Source organism: Convolutriloba macropyga, chromosome 3, assembly GCF_964194025.1.
Source record: "Convolutriloba macropyga chromosome 3, txConMacr16.3, whole genome shotgun sequence".
NCBI classification, from domain to species: domain Eukaryota; kingdom Metazoa; phylum Xenacoelomorpha; order Acoela; family Convolutidae; genus Convolutriloba; species Convolutriloba macropyga.
Window position 1 is genome coordinate 73842701 of NC_134470.1, and position 24021 is coordinate 73866721.

The 24021-nt window shown below is 36.4% G+C and overlaps 2 protein-coding genes across 4 annotated transcripts in view; both read right to left on the minus strand.

Annotated features, from left to right (window-relative positions):
- Positions 1-3507: 3507 nt before the first annotated feature.
- On the minus strand, positions 3508-18293 carry LOC142336446 (uncharacterized). The gene is made up of 5 exons (XM_075385287.1): positions 17708-18293; positions 16695-16875; positions 10954-11137; positions 10333-10588; positions 3508-5028 (listed from the first exon to the last, which is right to left on the minus strand). Exons 1-5 carry the CDS (start codon positions 18225-18227, stop codon positions 4373-4375), a joined length of 1797 nt encoding a protein of 598 aa, XP_075241402.1. The 5' UTR covers positions 18228-18293; the 3' UTR covers positions 3508-4372.
- A 241-nt stretch (positions 18294-18534) lies between these two features.
- The window catches only part of LOC142336447 (poly(A) polymerase beta-like), a 60140-nt gene continuing 54653 nt past the window's right edge, over positions 18535-24021 (minus strand). For 2 of the 3 annotated variants that reach the window (XM_075385288.1, XM_075385289.1), the window contains exons 10-12: positions 20169-20360; positions 19581-19922; positions 18535-19181 (exon numbers count right to left, since the gene is read on the minus strand). In XM_075385288.1, coding sequence (XP_075241403.1) covers positions 19056-19181; positions 19581-19922; positions 20169-20360 — 660 coding nt within the window. In that variant the 3' untranslated portion in view covers positions 18535-19055. The remainder of the gene's footprint in view (positions 19182-19580; positions 19923-20168; positions 20361-24021) is intronic. The other variant, XM_075385290.1, reaches the window with a different exon arrangement.

The window sequence follows — 24021 nt, forward strand, 5'->3', positions numbered from 1 at the left end:
GCAGAATCAAACAACTCCATCCAAAATAACAATTTTTCTGTAGCACGAATTCGCTGCTCACTTTATTCTCTGCAGCTTCAAATTGGATCCATTGCAGTGACGAATAAAACGAAACTTCCAGCCGTTTCAGGAGGTTTCAAAAAAGTCGAACAAAACTGCGCTCTTGAGATCACTAAAAATTAATTTCACTAATCGCCAAAGAGCAATTTAAGCATTGTGACTTTAGAAATATAGTAATTAGTGACAACGCAACAACCGAAGCTAGTGTGCATATTTCGCTATCTTTCAGCCAACTTGACCAGAAAACCACAAAAAATGGTTTAACCGCCTTCAAAAAAGAAGCACATCAGGTGACCATCAATCGCAAATGAGCACTAGAAACGATTTGGCAGAGATTTTCTACGACATTGAACATGAAAAAATAACCATGTGAAACAAAATACCACAAAAAATCACATTGTTTTAGCGTATATCGGTTAATGGAACAAATTTTGATTCAACTTTATATGAAATCCATATCACTCGAAAAAACCTAGAAAAGACAACTCTAATTCAGTTCAAAATGTCGCTAGAAAAAAAATCTTACAAAAATACGAAGTTATTAGTCGACTTGGTTATCAAATTATTGACTAAATACTTGCAGTTAAATCGCCTTAAAACCAAGAATCGTGTTGTATAAACCGACTAACCTCAGATGAATTCCTCCCGAAAGACCGACGGGGGCAATTTAGTTTAGAGGGGGCGTAGATTACAAATGTTTTCTTGGTGCGAAAAAACTCCCCAAAAGGGTTCGAACCCTGACCTTCATGTTGGCACCCTGGCATCTTAGCCACTTAGCTACATAGGCTTTGCTTTCCTTACGCTCACAACCACTTTAAAAAACGAACTTTATTTCAGAACTAGAGCAACTTAAACCAGTCCAAAATTAAGAACTAAAGTGTGAAAAACTCGCAATAATTCAACAAATATTTAAGAAAAAGAAGCTATAAACTAAACGATTTAGCGGCAATTTTGCATAAAGACGCACAATTATTGTCGCTTGATTTTGCATAAGAAAGACGCACATTGTTCGAGAGTAACCTAAGATATTTCTTTACTTTAGTTTTTCTTTTTAAAACTTTTAAAGTTCACCGCAATGTCTAGAGATAATTTAATCGCCAAAGCATACGCGCAACTCGTCCACTGATCTCGCCTCGAACGACAGGCTGGGAGCAATTTAATTTCGGGGTGTAGCTTAAAAATTTTTTGGGTGTAAAAACTCGGACCTGATAGGGGTGAGAACTATTGACTTCCAGGTTAGCAGAAAGCAATCTTTTCAACTAGTCTACAACCACATTGTTACTCAACCGCTAATAATTCCCCCATTAACGCTACATAAAAAAACCAGCAGAATCAAACAACTCCATCCAAAATAACAATTTTTCTGTAGCACGAATTCGCTGCTCACTTTATTCTCTGCAGCTTCAAATTGGATCCATTGCAGTGACGAATAAAACGAAACTTCCAGCCGTTTCAGGAGGTTTCAAAAAAGTCGAACAAAATTGCGCTCTTGAGATCACTAAAAATTAATTTCACTAATCGCCAAAGAGCAATTTAAGCAATGTGACTTTAGAAATATAGTAATTAGTGACAACGCAACAACCGAAGCTAGTGTGCATATTTCGCTATCTTTCAGCCAACTTGACCAGAAAACCACAAAAAATGGTTTAACCGCCTTCAAAAAAGAAGCACATCAGGTGACCATCAATCGCAAATGAGCACTAGAAACGATTTGGCAGAGATTTTCTACGACATTGAACATGAAAAAATAACCATGTGAAACAAAATACCACAAAAAATTACATTGTTTTAGCGTATATCGGTTAATGGAACAAATTTTGATTCAACTTTATATGAAATCCACATCACTTGAAAAAACCTAGAAAAGTTAACTCTAAATCACTTCAAAACGTCGCTAGAAAAAATTCCAAAAATACGAAGTTATTAGTCGGCTTGGTTATCTAAGTTTTGTTCCAAATTATTGACTGAATACTTGCAGTTAAATCGCCTTGAAACCAAGAAATGCGTTGTATAAATTATAAACCGACTAACCACAGATGAATTACTCCCGAACGACCGACGGGGGCAATTTAGTTTAGAGGGGGCGTAGATTACAAATGTTTTCTTGGTGCGAAAAAACTTCACCAAAAGGGTTCGAACCCTGACCATCATGTTGGCACCCTGGCATCTTATCCACTTAGCTACATAGGCTTTGCTTTCCTTTCGCTCACAACCACTTTAAAAAAACGAACTTCATTTCAGAACTAGAGCAACTTAAACCAGTCCAAAATTAAGAACTAGAGTGTGAAAATATAGCAATAATTCAACGAATATTTTAGAACAAAAGCTAAAAATTAAGCGATTTAGCGGCAATTTCGCATAAAAAAGATGCACATTTATTATCGCTTGATTCTGCATAAAAAAGAAGCACATTATTCGAGAGCAACTTAACACATTTCTTTACTTTAGTTTTTCTTTTTAAAATTTTAAAGTTCACCGCAATGTCTAGAGAAAATTTAATCACCAAAGCATACGCGCAACTCGTCCACTGATCTCGCCTCGAACGACAGGCTGGGAGCAATTTAATTTAGGGACGTAGCTTAAACATTTTGGGTGCAAAAACTCGGACCTGATAGGGGTGAGAACTATTGACTTCCAGGTTAGCAGTCAGCATCTTATCAACTAGTCTACAACCACATTGTTACTCAACCGCTAACAATCACTCTTATTTTAGCAACAAACTTCATTTAAGAATAAGAGCAATTGAAATCACTCAAAATGAAGAAGTGAAGCTTGAAAAGTCACTTGAGGAGCTACAGAATGTTCTAGAACAAAAGCCCAAAATTGGTCAAGCGACAACTTTGCATTAAATGACCAACACGTTTACAATAATTGCTTCAAACTTCGTTCGAGAGCAATGAAAAATGCTATCAGACTCAAACAAGCAATTCACCATGATCATCACCATGATCAAGTTTAGCGCGAACTACATATCCACGTTGAGTAAATTTCAAATTTCGTTATTTTCGTACTCTTCGCAGAGGACACCACAGATCCCACAGAGAGTCGCTTGTTAAAATTAGCTGAACAAGCGATGTACCTAGTATATTTGTGATATAAAGAATAAGTTAAATTGAAGGCTATTTGGGTATTGCAAGCATGCAGGTGCTGCACTGTTAAAAAACACGATTAAACCCCTTATATCCTAACTTGAATTGAAATGGGTTTTAAAATGGAAGAAAAATGTAGAACCCGACAGCCCGTTTTACAAGAAGTATTCTAATTTAGTTTGCCATTTTAGTACGAGCTGATAAATGTTGAAATCAGTTTCCAAATTGAGGGTTAAGAATCTTGGTTTTAAGCGAGCCTAAAATGTGGGCGGATGAATATTAGCCGTTTGAGAAAATGACACAACTATTAACCACATGCTGTATATGGCTGCTAAATTGACGATTCTTCAACGAAAAGTAAGATTTCTTAAGAGTAAATTGATAATTTGTTTTGGCATCTCGGAATGAAGCAATTATTAGAAATTTCATAAATTAATATTCATAAATATTTTTCATAAATTGTATAATATTTCTGATTGAACGTAAATTGATAGGAACAATTGAGGTAATGAAACAGATGATAATAATTGAGCGACTTAAATTCTACAAATTAAGCATTTCAATTCGTATTCAGATTGAAATATTTAGCAGGAAAATTACATAACAGGAAGAGTTGAGACGGAACACTGAAAATAATGAGAACAAAGATATTCTCTGTATAAAATCGTATCGTGGGATTCCCAGTTCAAAATTCTCAAGTCGCTCGAAGTTCACACTAAAATCTAATGAAATAGTTGTAAGCAATTTATTGTGGAAACATTGAACAAAATTACAAAGGAACTGTTTAAGTCAATTGCTGAAGTGACATAATCAGTCGTAGTGATGATCTATATAACATTTGTACCATTTCGAAATTGTGATTCAGTTTTTATTGTCTATTACTATTGATGGTTTATGACTCGACAGTATGTCAACAAAAGCTCTCTAAAATATTGCACAATAGAAATTGCATAGATATGAGCACAAATTAGGGCTATAGAGAAACCCATATTTCAAGCATACATCTGCTTTATCACGGCAGACCCCAACAAACTCTAAACTTCAAACCAATTCAATTGCTTTGTTTGACTTGACGCTTTTATTGCTCATCACGACAAAAAAGTATTGTCGAGCTTTTCTCGTCTTAGCAGCAAAACAAACTTTGAAACTGTACTGGAAATTAGATAATGCTTCTATACGATTTATCGTTTGCACATTAACACGGAATGAATTGAAGAATGACTTTAAAACAAATTGTGCATTTTCTTAAGGAAATTCTGTTTCCAAATCGGCAGTCTGTAGAACTCTTCTCTGCTCATTTTGAAGACAGAAAAGAAATCTCCATCTGATAAATGCGACTCTAGCTTGCTTCTGTTGACCCCTTTTGGCATGACTTTGTTCAGGGTCGAGAGCACCTCTTTAGGGTAAAGTGGAACATCGCTGTCTTTTTTCACTGAAGGCTCTATCTCAACCAACTTTTCTTCATGGAACCGTAGCGATAAATAATGCAATAGTTTCTCTTGTTTGCTAACTAGCCCACTGGATGGGACAATAAACCGACAGTACATAGAATTCAGATAACTACCGCCGCATGTTGCTAAGTTGCGCGGCTCTAGATAGCTAAGTCGGTACTGTGACGCCGTTTTGGGCAGATAGTTTTCAATGGATGATCCCGTGTTTATCGGGAAGGCCCACGAGCGCCTGTTACTAGGAGATTTTAACTGATCAGGCACGTTTTTCAGCAAACGTCTGAATGAGCTGTAGCTATCGCGTTGGTCTAACCGTAAGCTGACGTCGACTGACTCGATAAATTTGCGAGAAGTTGATTGGTTGCAATCTCTGTGCATGAATACCTTGTGATGCAGGCTATCGTGACCTATTTCGATATGTGTGATTGTTCCTGAAACCACCATATTTTTGCTGTAAGCCGTAACCCATAAAGAGGTAGCCGGTATAAAAAAAAGCAAGAAATGATCAGTAATAATAGAAGCTGTTTGACTTTAATTACCTTCTGAGGGTGTAGAAAAAGTTGATAAATAGGTAGAATAAAGTTCAAAATGATACATATTATCTAATGAAACAAAGCTGGCAGATTGCCTGAAAATAGCCGCAATAGCTTCGTAGATCTGCAGTCTCAAAAAAACCAGTAAAAATGACAGACCAAAAAATTTGTCTCTTCATTGAAGGCTGAAACGTTATATTTTGATTAAAAATCTGTATAAATCTTTGCTGCCTCTATTAGCTGCTCTTAAATAACCCTCAATTAGAGTGATATACGCTCACCTGGCCTTATCTCCTTGAATTAAAGTAAATAAAATTCAATTTCAAAGTGAGGAAGTCAATTTTGAGTGAGGTAAGTCATGTGTGACCAAAAATATAATCACGCGAATTAAAAAACTCGCTCCACTAAGAGCGAAAAAATACGTCACGCCCGCATTTCAGCTGAAACTGGATGATCAAAAAGCATATGAAGTGATAGTGACGTCATATGGTCGTAACAAAAATCTTGATGATGAAATAAAAACATAGCCAGAAGAATCCCGGAAGCAACTCGAAGCATCAAAACTTAACAAAAAAACTGTAATTGCAGCTGAAGCCAAAACCTTTTGATATAAACCATTAACTCATCATCTCCCGAAGTCTGATCTAAAAATTGGTGAAATTTAAACCACTATCACCAAGAGAAACAAAATGCAGCAAAATTTTATATTATTGATAACGTTTGGTAACGTTAAAAAAGTCTGAAATATTTAGAATGGCCAAAATACTAATGGGCTGAAAAAGCTGACATGGCTATCAATTGCCCTCAAATAATTCATGAATCTAATCTCAAGGTCAAGAAACCAAACAGCAGAGAAAAATTTTAGAAACTAAGTTGAATTTTTCAAAAAAGAATGCTCAAATTTATGAAAATACAATTAGATTTCTCATCAAAGCAATTGAGACAAAAACAACAAATACTTCTTCCTTAAAGTATAAATTTCAGACAAAATGATGTCATACTAATTCAAAAATTAAATTAATAGAAAAGACAAGCAACAGAATAAACAAAACCGACTAACGTCGGGCGAATTGCTCTCAAACGACCGGCGAGCGATTGACTTCATCAGCAGCTAGCCAAGGTTTAGTGAGGCCATTTTCAGCTTGATTTGACTCAAAAACAGTTTTTTAGCCTTTTTAGTAAAAAAAAATCAAATAAACTGATATTTTAAAAAATTGCAAAATTTAAAAAAAGCTTCCAGATTTTGCAGGGAAAATGTTCCAAACTAATTTTTGTCTCTGGAGTTATGTCAGGTAATCCATCTGAAAGAAATGAAAAACTTCTTTGGCCAGTAATGATCGCTAAACTCAGAAAAGGACAAAAATAAAAAAACTTGAAAACAATAGCAAATTTTAACAAAACTCAAGATATTAAAATATTCAAAAACATTCCATTGTCTCAAGAGACCATCCAGTATCCCTATTTTAAGCTTTAAAAAGTTTCAATGGGTCATCGAGATCCATAAACATGGAACCTGATAAAAATTTTCAAAATGGGAAAAAATTTAAATTTTATCAAAAAATTGCTCAAGCTGGAGTCATTGAAATATTGATAACCATTCCATTAACTCTAGAAACTATGCAATAGCTTATTATTAGGCCATGTATGAGGTTCCTAGGACCCTGGTGCCGGTAAAAATGATTCAAAAAAGATTTAAAAACACATGAACAAATTGGAAGTATTTTTTAAAAATTGCTGATATTAAAATCCTGAAAAACATTCCATTACATCTAGAAGCTATGCAGCAACCTATAATCAAACCCTAGAGGAGTTTATGTGGCTCTTGAGGCTGGCGAAACCTATAAAATGACAAAAACTTTCAAAAAACTTAAAAAAAATTTTTCTTTCAAAAAAAAATAAAAAAAAAGTTTTATTTAAAAAAAATCGCTGAAATCTGTCATATTAAAAAAAGGGAAAGCTATCCCACGGAAAACAAAAAATTTTCAGTAACTTAATATCAAAATAAGTAGGAAGGGGTGCAACAGCGCGGTGGGGGCAGTAGTGTGAGTGTCAACAGCGGGGGTGTCTTTAACCTCTAAGAACTGCCCATCACACCATAAGTATAAGTCTCCAAAACAGTCTGAGCCGAAAGAGCTGCAGGGCTCTAAGAGCACTTAATCCCCGCTGGGCGCTACCTGTTTATGCCTTTTTTGAGGACGAAAAGTCAAATGGGTCCGACGAAAAATCGGTCAAGCGAAAAATCGCATAAAAAAGACCGACAGGACTAATATAATTGCTACAAACTTTGTTTGAGAGCAATTAGCCAGCATTGATCATCCTCGTACCAAAAAGGACACCAAATCGAAATACAATGTAGTATTTTTTTTGAAATATAACCGAATAAGGAATTGCTTTCAAACGACAGATGGAACCCACAGTTGTACCATGCGTTAGCCTATAATTTAACAAAGGGGCTTTGGAAACGTTAGTATAGCTTGCACAAGGTTTAAAGACAAGGTTTTGAAGTGAACAAAAGAATTCGTTCCACTTCTGCTTCCACTTTAAGTAATAAGCAACCGGAAACTGAGTTAAACTGCTTGAATTTGCACATAAGAACAGTTTACATCGCTTGAAAATCAAAACATTCAGCGTTGTAGAAGTCAGCGAAAACTCAAACATAGCCGGCAAAACCGTGAACAAACGATACAGCAATTCTTCTGAAAAAAGTCGAGGTGCGCACAATTAACAACCGTCTGAGTAGCCGACGGCGGATGTCACAAATATCAAATATGAAAAAAGCGTAATGAAAAACTCAGGCCTCTTAAAAGGCCAAAAATTTTAAAAACCTTCCTCTAAAATACAGCACGCTCAATTCAGTCCATCTAGTCCTTACGTCGAGCTGATTTCTTTCCCACTTGACTCCAGCTCGAAGTGAAGAAAAAGCCATTTTAAATCTATCCGCACTCATTTGCTAAAAACTTTCAAAAAATTTCTGACTTTAGCTTTTAAAAAGCTTTTTCCGATAAGCCTACAATGAATAGTCAAAAAGCTTACTTAATTTTACAAGACAACTGCGAATCTCAGTCACTAGTTTTCAGTCAAAATCTACTCAAATTCTACTCATAAAATACTTTCATCATAATTCTCCTCCAACATATTCAATATACCTTAGACTAACGTGGAAGCATGCATCATTCTTGTGTACCAGTAGCATCAGCAGTTCAGCTGTCTGGCGCACAAACAAAATTAAAATTCCGGCTCAGCAAAAACAATGAAACATAACCGACTAACGTCGGGCGAATTGCTCTCAAACGACCGGCGAGCGGTTGGCTTCGTCAGTAGCTAGCCACGGGGAGGGGGTTCATCGGGGGCTGATGGGGGCAACACTGGGTTGGGGCGGCAACAGTGCGGAGGGGGGTGGAGGCAATAGTGGGGGTGGGGGGTCTCTAGGGGGGAGAGGTGTCTCAATCTCTAAGAACCGCCCTTCATACCATAAGCATATGTCTCCAAAACAGTTTGAGCTGAAAGGCTCTAAGAGCACTTAATGCCCGCTGGGCGCTACCTGTTTATCCCGTTTTTGAGGACGAAAAGTCAAAAACGTCAGACGAAAAATCGATCAAGCGAAACAACGCAAAAAAGACCGAGAGGACTAAGACATAGTAAAGACAACGGGTCATCCTTCTGAACGGAACCAAAAACGGAAAAAGCGAAATTCAAACCTACAAAACATTTTGCAAAAAAATTTTCAGTACATTTTTGAGACAAAATTTTTCAATGTAAAAAAAAACAAATGTTTCTCAAAAAATTAACGCCAAAAAACGGTTGAATTTTGATTGAAACGAAGTTAAAGTCCCTCATGTTGCACAAAAAGACTAGTTCTAGTAATTAAAACCAAAATAAAAACAAAAAACTTAGAACAATTGGAAAAAAATACCAAAATCGGATTAGAATATGTACAATTTTATAGATATAGCTGGCAGATTGACAGAAAATAGCTGCAATAGATGCGTAGATCGGCAGTCTAAAAAAACAGTAAAAAAGAGAGACAAAACAAATTCGTCTTTTCATTGAAGTCTGATCTGTTATTTTTTGATTAAAAATCTGTATAAGTTATAGCTGCCTCTATTAGCTGATCTCAAATAACCTTCATTTAGAGTGACACACACCCATTTGACCTTATCTCTTTGAATTAAAATGACGTCACACATGCAATTCAGTTGAAATTGCATGAACGAATGAACAAAAAGTGGCTGTGACGTCATATGGTTGTAACAAAAATCATGACGACGAAATAAAAAAACCAAGAGAAGGCCAATAATAGGCCCAGCTATCGCTGTGCGGCTATTAAAAAAATCACATCGAGATAGAAAGAGGCGTTTAGTATATGAATTATCAAAGGAAAGTTGCTATATTAACTGATTTTTGACAAAAAGACGACTGAAAGATCCAAAAATGAAGAAATTACTAGAACAGAAAAAAAGCCAAAAATTAACTAAAAAATCAAGAAATATGTGCCCATTTTGAACTTTAAGCGCATTTTCAGGCTCTGCAAAACACTGTGGTATCAAATTCCGAGGTTTACATTTCAACGTAGCATATCGAATTAAAATTATTTCTACAAAAAACCAAATTACAAGCAAAACACGGGCCTCCTGGACGGAAAAACGGCCAAAAATGGTTATCGATATGTGCCATTCAGTCAAAAACTACTTTTCAAAGTCAAAAAGTCATTCACTAAACGCAGCGCATGATCAAAAAGCTTCTCTCGCTCAGAAAAAAATTAGTTCACACGGCAACTTTACTCACTTTCGCTTTTAGGTCAAAACATCGTCTGAACGAATAGTACTTCCGGTAAAAAATCAATACTGCTCTTCGAGTCACAAAAAAACCAAGAGAAGGACAATAATATCCCCAGCTATCGCTGTGCGGCTATTAAAAATCATTTCTCATAATGTAAATCAAATTAACGGTTCGTAACTTGGCTGACAGAAAACAGTTCACCGAAAATTACCAATTCCGACATTAATCACGTTTTAAATCCAGTTCCTTGAATTTCATAAAACGAAATAGATTACGCGATTTTCTAAAACGTTTTCTGTCAATTATTGGAAGCCACTAATTAAAGCGAATTAACTCCTCGTAAAATTCACCACTGCTAGATTTCTACAATTGCATTGTAAATTTACGATTTAAAATTTTACTATTTGCTATCAAAACTAGTACCTGAATCCCTAACAACTATTTCCTCTCCATCTGAAAAGCAGAGAAAGCAATTGTGGCATTTTGCACAATTAGGGTGGAACGTGAACAACTCATCATGCGCACTCCGGTTCCCAATCTCCAGTCGCTTGCCTCCGGGGTCTATCGGGGATTGGCAATGATAACAGTGGGCACAGTTATTCACGTAGAAACAACTAGGGCACAGAGCTAGCGGCTTATTGCTGCTCTTCTCGCCAGGAGCTTGTGACTCTACATCCGCCTGAAACGAAAACAATGTTTGAATACCTGGTTTATAGATTAATAAAAGCATCAACCAAAAGACATTTGACAAAAAGACAGGTACAAAAAGTTATCTCATATGTACCGTTTGAACCCAAAATAGAAACTGGACATGTTTAAAGTGAATTATTTGGACATTTTTTTTTCAGAAGGAAAAGAGTATAATCACAAAGACCATCTGTTTCTGCCTTTGCCCTTAAAATCCCACAGTCAAAACTTCGACGATCATATGCATGTCCGCCTCATGTTAATGGCTAATTGAGTTATTTTGAGAGATTAATTTCAGAATACCCCCCAAACTATTTCATATGCTTCGCAAAGCTTGTTTGATATTCAAGCACTAACTTGTTTCTTTTGAGGCGACACATTTTCGCCTGTAGTCGAATCCCAGTGGAAGTAGAGTCCATCCAGGAGAGAGTTGCATTGGGCACATTTGAAGCACCAGGCGTGGAAACTGTAGCCCATGGCTAAGATAGTGTCTCCGCTTCTCATGTCTGCACTGTGACAACCAGCACATAACACCGAGACACTACACAACACTTAACATTACTTGGAGACATTTTCAAATCCAGTCTTTTAGGTGGGTTTCAAATCCATTTTTCAAGTCTTTTAGGCTATTTGGCATTAATCTAGATGCCAAATTGCTATTAAAACAACCAGCAAACATCGCTTAGAAGCAGCAGTCTTAACAGCAAAAACTGAAGTCATGTACTGGCAAACGTTTTTGTGTTTAAATCAACGAAAGAATACTGTGTGCTGTTTTATATTGCGAAGTTCCATTGAAAACATTGATAGATGGCCAGAAAGTAGCTGCGATATCTTTGGTAGACATAGTTTCAAAATATCAACGAAGAGCGTGATTCATTTTTACAAAAACTTAGAGCGGAGTTTTGAAGAAACCACACGCACTTAAATCAGTACAAACGGCATTAAAAGATGATCAAAAGCACTTTTTCAAAAACAAGCAAGAAACGAAGATAAAACCACATTTAGAATTTTTCAAATTAAAACCCAAAAACTGAACCTTGAAAAAGCACTTTAAGGATATGTTCTGACATCCTATCAATTTACAACACTGCCAAATAGCAGCACCTCGACAAAAATCACTCTGAAAAACGGAAAAAATATCTTTGCTTCTCACTCCCCAAGTCACAAAAAAGTTTAAAACCACAAACTAAAAACCACTTCATTTAATACTTGAATTTGACTAAAATTAGACGCAATTTTGAGGACTTCTATGCAAAAGACAATGTGACCTTCATCAATTAGCAAGAAACAGCAGAAAACAAAACAACCCAGACACGGAAACCTTTTTTAAACGGCGCCTATATCAGCAAGAAAAAATTCAAAACGAAGAACTGTAAAAAATGATTTCTAAAATTGATTTTGATCTTTACATTGTCGATGCCAACAGCGACTAAAAACAATTCCAAATAACAACCAGCGAAAAGAAGCAATGATGGATATCGATAGCAAAGTACAGTCCAAGCAGACAAAAAATATTTTAAAATAGCAAGATCATACAAACCGCTCACCTTGATCCAGCTATTTTCTCATTAAAACAGCAGCTACTAACCAAACGACGAAAAATAACACAACGTTAAAAAAACAGACAAAAATTTAGAGCCCAAAAATTGAATAATTCTTCGATAATATCAGTTCAGAGTATTAATTAATTCAAAAGAGTCAATATCACTAATTCATTTGATAGAACCCATATGAGCTGTAGTCGAGAAAATGATAAAAACTAAACAGGAGAATTGACAACCCTTGATCTCACAAACTAGGCATAGCAGTGGAACAAACCAATTTCCGTCATCACAATTGGTGAGCTGTAAGCGAGTCCCCAAAAACTACGATATCATTAATGAACAAAACACAGCCGACAAATCGCCGGAAAATAGCACATCGCGATTGAAAAAGAAAATTTACAGAATATATCTAATTGTCAAAAAAGGTTCCACATAGGAGTACAGTTTCAGTTAGATTCCTAAAATTATACTTAATTCAGCTTCTAAAATGAAGTATATTAAGCTTAAAAGTAATGCCAATAAGCAACCACTCTAATGAACTTTGATAACCTAATGCAATATGACTTAATGACCTGGATCGGTTTATCCCATTTCTTTTGATTTCTCTTTTGACTTTAATTGTAAACACTACATTGCACAATTCAATGAAAGAAAGAATTTTAAAAATCCATTCAGTTGAAACGGTGAGTGATGTAAGTGACTTAAACGTGAAAGTGATGCCTTATGTAAAACGTAACGCCGTGTAGAGGCTGACTGCGGCTATCAATTACAAATATACTGTAAGGCACTTTGATATCTTTAAGTCTTAACAAAAATTCATAGTCCGCGGGATTAATTAGATTATTCCGGTTCTTTTGATTTCGCTTTTGGACGTTGATCATAATGCGTAAATTTGATGCTTGAAATCTGAATTCCATTCAAAAGAAATAGTGAGTGAGATAAGTCAGAAGTCAAACGTGAAAGTGCTGACTTATGTTAATTGATAAAATGTAAAGAGAAATGAAAAAAGGAGAGCTCCTAAATAGTAGCCGTTGAGAGGCTGGCGGCGGCTATTAGGAAACATACAATTACACCTGATACTATTGCACTTGAGAAAGAAAAAGAACAAGAGTTGGTATAAAAAGCGATGAATGAACACTGTGCCCATAAGTAAAGTATCATACGCTAAAAAAACAATAAAAAAAGTTTTGAAAGAGTTAGAAAAAGATACACTTGAAATCCGAAATAAGCAGCCTCAACAATACCATTCGATCAGTGCACAAATTTTTAAAAAGCAGGTATCCGGCGACAAACAAATCAGTCGGTCAAAGAGATCAACATCTCGATGAACTTACATCATCCGATGTCATTTAATCAAAAAGCAAAAAATTGTTGAGAAAAAATAGGATATCAAAAAGAGTAAAAGAAATCAAAGCATTAAAAAGCAAATTAACGATCAACGCTCTTTAACGTTCAGTGAGAGCTCAAATCTATTGCTGCTTTCTTCACTCTGGTGGAGGGGGATAACACTCAGTGGGGGAGTAACTAAATTCACTAAGGGGATGGGAGCTGCAAATGACATCAGAGTTTATTATTTACCACAATACCACTAACAGAATTTTAAGTGTAAAAATACATCAATTTTGACTCACTTTTCATTTGACTTTTACTAGTGAGCGGCCGCCACTTCAGTTCATTTGCTGAAAGTACAGATGTGAGAAAAATTTAGAACACGCAAAACGAAAACGCCAAGGGCGTAAAAGCCACTCAAATAGTCAAAACGGTCAGGCAGAAATTTTGCAGACCAACGCGTTTACAAAAAAGCTTTAAACTTCGTTCGATAGCAATTAAACGCCAACTAAACTCCAAACCAGTTCATATAGTTGGAAAATTTTTCAAGACAGTACAAGCTATTGAAACTATTCCGGCAAAAAAACTAAGTTAAAGTAAAGATGAAATTACGCAAGTGAAGATTTCCAAACCCTTACCAAAATTTCGTAATTCCTTACCAAGTTTTTTTCTCCCTGATTTCTCGCACAACTACAGAAAGCCAGACTCTGTTATCTCTAATCTTCCAAATTTTGCAGGTATTACCTATTATTACGATTATTTTGAGGTCAAAGTACGACCCGACCCTTCCAGACGCCTCTGAGTTTCTTTTCTTCCAGCTAGTGTTTTAGTAGCCACGTGTTGTTCAAGTTGAAAATTTTGATTTCAAAGGTCAGTATTAATTTGATTGTTTTTGCTCACGAAGCAGGAGTGAGTCATATTTGGAGGTCCTATTCTTGCTCTATTACGACCTTTCCAGTCACCTCTAGATTTCTTTCGACGCTGTTTTTGATTAATAATTTCGTTTAAGTTCATCTGAAAGAGGAAAATGCATAAAGTGCTCAGATACAAACCAAATTATCGATTAAGAACAGCTGAAATAACTGGAGAGACGTGTCAAAAGGTCGTACTAGATTCAGTTTTCAATTAATCCTAAACATAAACAGACTAAAGTCGGACAAATTGTTATCGAATGACAAGCGGAGCAATTTTTATTCAGAAGGGTTTATTCACTAGACAATTTTTTATGGGTGCAAAAAATTCTTTCCAAGGAGCGTTTCAAACCCACAACCTCCAGAAAAATGGACTCAAGCTTTTGCCACTCGCATAGGCCCTTGTCATAGCTCATCTTACAATCTATTTTGTTTTTGCAACAGACAATTTCTGATTAAGAGCAACTTAGGTCAAGTTAAAATCAACAGTCTAGCGTTATAGTTACTCGAGATGTGAAATCGAAAGAATGCTCTAAGCAAAACGTTCACAAAAAATTTTGCAAAAAAGACACACTTACGATAATTGCTTCAAACTTCGTTCAAGAGCTTTTACCCCGATCTCAAAAAATTTTTAAACAAATTGACAAAATAAATCAAAGAGTAATAAAAATGGAAGTCAAATTTTTGCACGTGAAAATAGAGAACATTTAAATAGCGATGTTTTTCAACCACCCTTTTCTCACTATTTTAAATGCTCTGTGAATTGTTTCATTACTCTCTTTTGAGGCCGTAAAAAGACGCTTCACCAATACTCCTCTTCAAAAAAGACGTTGCGGCGCCTCAATTCAACACAATTTCTTTAATAGTAGAAGATCAAAAATCGTCTCAGCTGTCGCTTTGGCGAATATTAAACAACAGACTAAACGTCGGAAGAATTGCTCTCGGACGACTAGTGGGTGCTCTAATTAATTGCAGCCTGCTTCAGTCGGAGGGGAGGAAGGGAGGGGAAGCCTAAATGGGACTAAAAAGTTCAATAGTGGGCTTCAAATAACCACAGTAGATGTTAACATATACCACTATTTAAGATTTAAAGTAAAAAATGGCAGCAGTTTCGGCGCACTTTTCATTTGACTTTTCGTATTAAATTGCAACCGATTGAGTTCAGCTGCTTGAAATTGTGATTGAGAGACAATTTTAGATCACGCGAAACGCAAAAAGTCAAACGCAAAAAGAACTTCTACTTCTGTACCTCAGCGTTTTCCAACTTGCAACTGGAAAGAGATCTTCCGACTCAAGAAACTTGTATGCCATAAAAAACGGACTGCTATTGGTTGTAACGCCTTTGACCACATTGGAACAAAAAAGTGGAATCAACTGCCAGCAGAACAGAGATCAGCAGACAGTCATGGTTTTCAAGAAATAAATTGAAAACGCATCTGTTTGAACAGCACTATTAACATCGAGCACGACGCACTTCTGAGTTCTAGAAGGAGTGCCTAAACAAAGCTGGCAGATTGCCAGAAAATAGCCGCAATAGCTTCGTAGATCTGCAGTCTCCAGAAAACAGTAAAAGAGACAGACCAAAAAATTTAGCTTTCTCATTGAAGGCCGATATGTTATATTTTGATTAAAAATCTGTATAAGTTTTTGCTGCCTCTATTAACTGCTCTCAAATAACCTTCATTTAGAGTGACACACCCATTTGACCTTATCTCTTTGAATTAAAGTAAATAAAAGTCAACTTCAAAGTAAGGAAGTCATTTTTGAGAGTGAGGTAAGTCAAGTGTGACCAAAAATTTAATCACGCGAATGAACAAAAAACTCGCTCCACTAAGAGCGAAAAATGACGTCACACACGCACTTCAGTTGAAATTACATGAACGAATGAACAAAAATCAGATTTGAAGTGGTTGTGACGTCATATGGTCGTAACAAAAATCGCGACGACGAAATAAAAAAACCAAGAGGCCAATAATAGCCCCAGCTATCGCTGTGCGGCTGTTAAACAACTCCGATGATGATGATGATGAAAGGCGTAAAAGTCACTCGAATTGTCAAGCGAAAATTTTGCATAAAAAAGACGTTTACAATAATTGCTATGAACTTTTTGAATAATTTAATGCCCTTTAGAAAGCACTCAACATTCTAAGCTATGAAACGAATTCCTTCAAATGAAACCGGTTTAACTAGACTCCACATCGTATAAACAACGTTCACAAAAGAGCATGACAAATACCACAATTAACATGAAGAAATTTGAAGAACATCAGTCCCTAACGGTATCAATTTTAAGTGAACAATGCAACTAACTGACCTGAGATCAAAGTCTTGATTGCACACCGTTTTGCTGCATTGCGAGCATAGGATATCATGGGCTAAAGCCCCACCGCCTCCTAAGGTGCTCACACGCTCGTTAGCTTTGATCACACTTCTGCACGCAGAGCAGCTCAGGCAACTACTGTGATACTTTCTACCCAGCACAGCCATTATATCACCTTGTTGAAGAGGGTTTTGATATCAATCCTGTTTTTGTTAGTTCAAATTTAGTTCTATCGTGTCATTTTGGTAGCTCATTTAATGCAAACTTTTTGTTATTTTATCAGCCCTCGTCGTTTCAAAGCGTTTAAAATTGGTGAAGCATTTTAAAATCCGAATAATTTCTTTAGCTGAATAATTTCAACATCTTTTTGATTTACAGTCACATAAAACTTGCAAGAATGTTTTTTTTAGAAATCGACCCAGCTTGGGTATCAAAAATAACGAAAGCTCAAAAAATTTAACGCCTTGTCAAAAACAACTAAGTTCCCAATTAAAACTTTTTTTCAAATTAAATATCATGGCTGAATATAAATCATGAAAAGAATGGAACTGAACGAGAACTATCAATAGCGAAACTTTCACCAATACTTTGCCAATAGAATTCCCTTCTTATTAGGAGCGTAGTTGTTATCAAGATACGCACTAAAACGCTAATCCTCACAAACAGAAACATACTCATCATAAAAGATATTTTATGGACGTCGAACAATACCGCGCATCAAGAAAAATCAATCGTTCCTTATTTTTTTCAGTTCCAATTTTCTCTAAGTGGGCTGAAAAATAAATTGTTTTTAACAACGTAAGCAAATTCTTACTTTCTAATTCAAAAAACTTCCGGTACGTTTTAGCCGCTTTAATGACTTTCTATCATCAATACTTGAACTTAACTGAATTTTTTCAAGGTTGACAAAAAATCACAAAGCTGATAGACAAGAGAAACAGTTTTACTTTTTGTAACTTTTTAATAAACTTTCATATGATGAGACAAAATTGATGTCAAAACCGGACCAGTTAAGTAGCTGTTACAAGCAGTGCACTTTTCCCCATATAGCACTTGATAATGCTTTGGACAGAATAGCCGGTCATCCTTCACAAAATATCCGTTTTCAACTTCTCCCCCACTGCTACAACCACCAGCACTCCCTACCAAAGTCACCGAACAAACAGAACACCGAAAACACTTCACATGGTAGAAGTTCGATTGCAGTCGGGACGTGTTATGTTGTGATGAGCTATGTTCCAACCCCGAGTCTGGACACGACTCGAAACCTGAGGAGCTTTCTTCCGTAGGAGCAGTTTGCACAACTTGGCCGACACATCGCTTGCGACACGCTTTGCATGTTATTCGAGCTCGAGACGTGATACCAATGTGCGACTTCTTGACCTTGTAGGGGGAGTCTGTGCAAGTGATTTGATCAGCAGATCCACTTGAAGTCGAGGAAAGCAGACTGGCCGAATCGGCTGAGAATTCTCCGATGTCGGTTCGCCACTTTGGCAAGTCCTCTTGAAAATGCACGCGATCTTGCATTTAAAAATGCCTCATCCAGAAGACAATAATTGAGTGATAGTTAGTATTATTCTTAGTTACTCAAGTTTATCTGAAATAAGTAACGTTTTTTTCTCGTTCACTCAACATCAACAATGCGACACAACTACAGTCGTACGGGTCCTGCGATCTGATCTCAAAATGCCTTTCAACACCTAAAAGGCCCAAAGCTTTCTCGATTCTCGACAACGGATAGCCCAAAAGCTATATCTGTTCAGCAAACTTTGGTCTTAAATGATAGGGTGATAATTATAAAACAGGTCTCAAACTTAACGGTGGAAAAACCATATCTTTTAAAATGCTTTTTCAATTTAAAATTATAACCAGCATATGATGATAGCATTGAATAACAAAATCAAACAACGAATGAATAATAATTAAAGACAGCTTTCGAATACGAGTTTATGAAGATTAAAACTTATTCTTCCTAGTTCTTTCGAAAGAACACACTGCCCCAGCAATCATTCATCACTCGCCCAATTTGCTCTCGCACCGCATAAACCAAAATTATTGCTTCGACCGATATCGGCTATTAGCAAACACAACAAAATTAAACTATTTTTTGTTTATTTTACAGTTTATAGCTTTTTCTGGTTTTTGTAATATTTATTTTGTAATTTTTATTTTAGTTTTACTTGTAGCAATGAGTAAACAAAAACAAAGAATTGGTTGATCTGTGGTCTAATGTAAAGACTACAATATAAAGGTCTAGATCAGTGAAGAAAGAATACATTGAACAAAAAAATGAAAGCAGGACTCTTCGTCTGCTTAAGAGCTGCATCGATGTAAAAAGATAGACAGACTTCAGTGTCAGCTTTGATCAGCAGCAGCCTTCAGGTTTAGTTTGATGTTCATACTGGTCTGGCTCGGATGTGTCCTCTTGTCAACTTGATCAGGTGTCAACGCCGAGAGTTCAATAGGTGACTTAGTCTCGCTCTGAAACGCACAAAACCAATTGATAAAATTCAAACAACACGTTAATAGAAAGATTTTATTTTTGTTAAAAAGTTATTTTAAGAAGACTTGACGTTGAATCAGGAGCCCGGTCCTCTGCAAAGCCACCAACACTCAGTAGCCAGGCTGGGAACCGGGTTCGTCCTCGGGAAGCTCTCAATTGAAAGCCCAGGAGCCGACGTGTCTGACCTCGGCAGAAGGCCTATTCAGTCACAATAAAAACTTTTATTTCACTTGTTAAGAACCAGCTCTGGCTTTCAACCTCCAACACATGACAAATCACGAGTGCAAACAGTCCAGTCAGCCGTTTGCTCGTGAGACAATCAGAAGCAAGAATAAAGCATCCATTCGAGACTTTCGTTAGCCCAACAACAGACTTACTTTGATCTGATGCTCTTTTCCGAGTTCTGTAGTCGCTCTTGCGTTAATTTGAGAGCCGTTCGAACTTGATTGGTGAGAAGTGGAAGTAGAGTTGTCTACCTGTGAGTGTTTACGCTTACTGACCATCACTGTTTGTTGGGTTCCCCCCGCCCCAACGCGATTGGAGGCAGTCAAGATCTCCTGCGGCGTCTGTTCCAGAGTCGGCGGTGGTCCAGGTGGCAGTTCAATTACGTCATCATCTTCGTCATCATCCAGAACAACAGGTACCAACTCTGGGTCAGTCTTTAATGCCGGCTCGGGTTTTGCAGCCGAGGGTTGATCTTCATGTTTTACATCCGCTTCCTAAGTCAACTTGATCAATACGTGCATCAACGTAACCATTTTCAAATCTTTTCTCATTAAAATCCAGTCGCAACAGTCCAAAATATGTGCTCAAAAATGTTCATAAATTTCACAAATGCTTTTTTTCCATGAGTCTGCTTAATCTGACAAAACTAGTCACTAGATAGCAGAAAATTTCTATTTCAGTGCTTAATGAGAACAGACGATGATTACTTTTCGCAAAACCTTTCCATAAATTTTTCCCACCTGTTTTATGAAGTTGTTATGGTTGACATTAAGCGGAGAATTATCTTCAGTTTTGATTTCTCGATTATTGTTATTTGCAAACTCATGTTTGACATCCCAGTTGGGAGTCGAACAGAATGGGCCTGGTCTCTGAAGGTCTTCATTCTGGGGTGGCTCTAAGAGACTGTCCTGTGCTTCTTCACTCTTCTGATTCTAAAAACAGATCAACAGACCTCAACGGCGTAACAGTTACTTCTCTTGGTACAAAACAAGAGACATGACCGATAACCAGTCGTATTGAGGCAGTAGAAACAAATTTTAAATGTAACAAATGAAATTTCAAATCCATGATCTATAACCAAAACCAGAGACGGCAAATCACTTTAACGTAATCAACTGAGACGAACGAGTTGCTCAGGCTGCTGAGGGTTTCCAATTACGTTCGAGTGGAACAGAGCACTCACAAATCAATGTGGGACCTAACAAGTCACTCGGGAAGACGAAGTCGGTCACGAACTGTTCAGATAAGATGACCATAAATAAACTTAATACAAAATGAAATCGAAAAATTTAGGTAAAACACCTTTTTTTAATTTCTTTCAAACAAAAAAAACTAAATTTCTTTGGCTGAGCTCGTTGTTTCCACCTGAACAACTTATTAAGATAAAATGTGGTTGAGGTTGAAAACAGACCAAAACTCAAGATGTCTGAGAAAGCTTTTGCAACAAAAAAACGTTCAATCAAATGGACCAGACAACACTTCTATTGAATTATGACGTCCGGTACAATTACAAAATTCTAACATAGCTGACGCATAACATAGCTGACAGATTACCAGAAAATAGCCGCAGTAGCTTCGTAGATCTGCGGTCAAAAAAAGTAAAAAAAAAACAGACCAAAAAATAGATTTATTCTTTCATTAACCGATGAGATATTAAATTTTGATTAAAGTCGCTCCACTGGGAGTGAAAAATGACGTCACACACGCAATTCAGTTGACCTTATCTCTTTGAATTAAAGTAGAGAAAAGTCATTTTTAGAGTCAGGAAGTCATTTTTGAGAGTGAAGTAAGTCACGTTTGATAAAAAACTTCATCGCACGAAAGAAGAAAAAACTCGCTCCACTAATAGTGAAAAAAGATGTAACACACACAATTCAGTAAAATTGCATGAACAAATGAACGAAAAAGCAGATTTGAAGTGATTGTGACGTCATAACAAAGATCTTGACGACGAAATAAAAAAAATAAGAGAAGGCCAATAACGCCCTCTGTTATTGCTCCGGGGCTATTAAAAAGAATCGAGGGCTCCTGATGAAATAACAGCAGCACTAACCGTAAACATACCGGGCAGATTGCCAAAAAATTTGCCATTGATTCTCATAACACCGACTGGGATTGCAGGATCAGGAAAACAAAGATAAAATTGATTGTCAAACAAAAACATTTTTAAAGTGCGAAATATTTTGATTGGATTTCGTACTTATGCATGCTCCTGTTTCATACTGAGAGGATGCAGGGGATAGCTTCATTTCCAAAACGCATTAGAGATAATAATTTAGACTTATAAGAACAAAATTCAAGTAGATGGCATCTAAAATTGTGCTTTATGGTTTTATCCTGTTTTCATTTTGATTCTGATTGCGTTTTCGATACTGATTGTGGTCAATTTAGATTGGTCTGTTGAGTAACTGCTGTTTAAAAACAGTGAGCAAAAAGAGCACAGAAGAAAACTAAAAGATAAGTAAAAAAAATTTCATGCAAAATGTTGAACAAGCTGTAAACAGGACGTCCTAAATTGCAATCCAAGGAATTAAATTAACAAGAGACCTGACAATTAACACTTTTAAATTATCAATCTAAAATACACAAAATTGCAGCATGTGAACAAAATCTCAATAGAGAAAGCCAATTTTTGTTCAAATAACGTTTTCTAACTCACGCCTCAAAACAACTCGCTTTTTCGGTCCATATCATGTTTCGGCGTGACCACAATCATCAATTCAAAATGACTCCAAAAATAATGAATATGTGAGAGCAGATCGTTGAAGGAAACAGACTAAAATCGGAAGAATTGTTCTCGAACAAAAAATGTGAACTCCAGTCAATTTCAGCGGGCTTCAAACGGGTGGCCTGAATGGGACTAAGAAATTCATTAGGGGGCTTCAAATAACGTCATTAGAGGTTAATATTTACCACAATTAAGACTTAAAGTAACAAAAATGGCATCTGTTTTGGCGCATTTATCATTTGCCTTTTAATATTAAATAGCCAGCTGAGGGCGGCTATCAAAAAACATCAAACGAGCAACCGAGAATCAGTTCAAGAAATAGCTGGTAAAGTGCTGTAAATTAACCGCAATTGATCCCCTTGACCTGCATTTGACTTTAAGCAGAAGAAGCAAATAAAAAAATAGATGGACTTATTTGAAGTGCAAAAAGTGTCCTCATTGGGTGTGTAGTTTTTGTACGATCAAATGATTGTACTGTATCCACCGACTAAAGTGACTGCTATGAAGCTTGTACCAATGCCAAATATAATTGAATATTGATAAAAAAGCACAATCTGACTTAATCTTAACATTTCTTTTAATTTAACTCTTACGAAAATTTTCAACCTTTAGAGCTAGAAAGTATTCACTGAAATGCGTGAACCTGCACAACCAATTCGTAATACGACTCAGTACAAACCGTGAAAGCAGTAAGTCATAGGTTGCACATCCGATTCGTGATTTGTATGAAAACGGATACATGCAGGAACCACTGAAAAGCTCAGCGCTTGAATAATATTCATTCGAGCAGCTGACGCGGCTAAAAATTGCTCAACGCAACCTTGCAAATAAAGAAACTTCAAAATTAAAATATCTATTTTAATCAGCTCTCGGAAAAAGCAAAGCAACCAACAGACTTCCTTTTTCCAACATTAAGATTGCAAACTTGAAAGGAAAACGCAGAAAAGACAAACAACCGAAATTTTTCCGTGTGTAAAATTGGCTTCTTTACACAATTAACATCTATATCAAAAACCAAAAATCCTGACATTTAAGTTGCCTAAGATTTGAGACTACAACATTAAAGCCAATTGTACAAAACAAGAGTGCAAGTTAGCGCACAGGAAAAAATTTCGTCACTCTACCTAAAAAGCAGCTGACAAAATTTCGCACCCTAAAAATATTAACTACTTCGCTGTGCTACGACTTTGATTTAAAAAAAACCAAGAAAGACAGTTTGAAAGATAAGAAACACCATTTAAAAACATAGCTGGCATATTGCCAGAATAAAGCCGCAATAGCTTCGTAGATAGTATAAGAAATATCAAAAACTCCTTTTTTATTAAATGCTCAGATGTTAAATTTTGATTGAGTCTGTTAAATGCTGCTTCTACTAGCTACTCTCAAATAACTTCAATTAGAGTGGCACACATTCAGTGAACCTTATCTCTTTGAATTATAGAGAAAAGTTATTTTTTGAGTAAGGAAGTCATTTTTGAGAGTGAGGTTTGTCACGTGTGACAAAAAACTTCATCACGCAAAAAAACAAAAAAAATTCGCTTCACTAAGAGTGAAAAAAAGACGTCACGCACGCAGTTCACGAATTGCATGAACAAAAAGCAGATTTGAAGTGGTTGTGACGTCATATGGTCATAACAAAAATCTTGACGACGAAATAAAAAAAGAGGTCAAGAAGGCCAATAATAGCCTCAGCTATTATCTGCGGCTATTAAAAATAGCAGACGTCTCTCGGACATTTCAACCAAACGCCGCTTGAATCCCGATAGAAAAGCGAGACATAGGAATCAATTTATCTGAATCATCATGAAAATATGACCTGACATTTTGAGTACACCACCAACTATCTCTCTGAACAACTCCGCGGT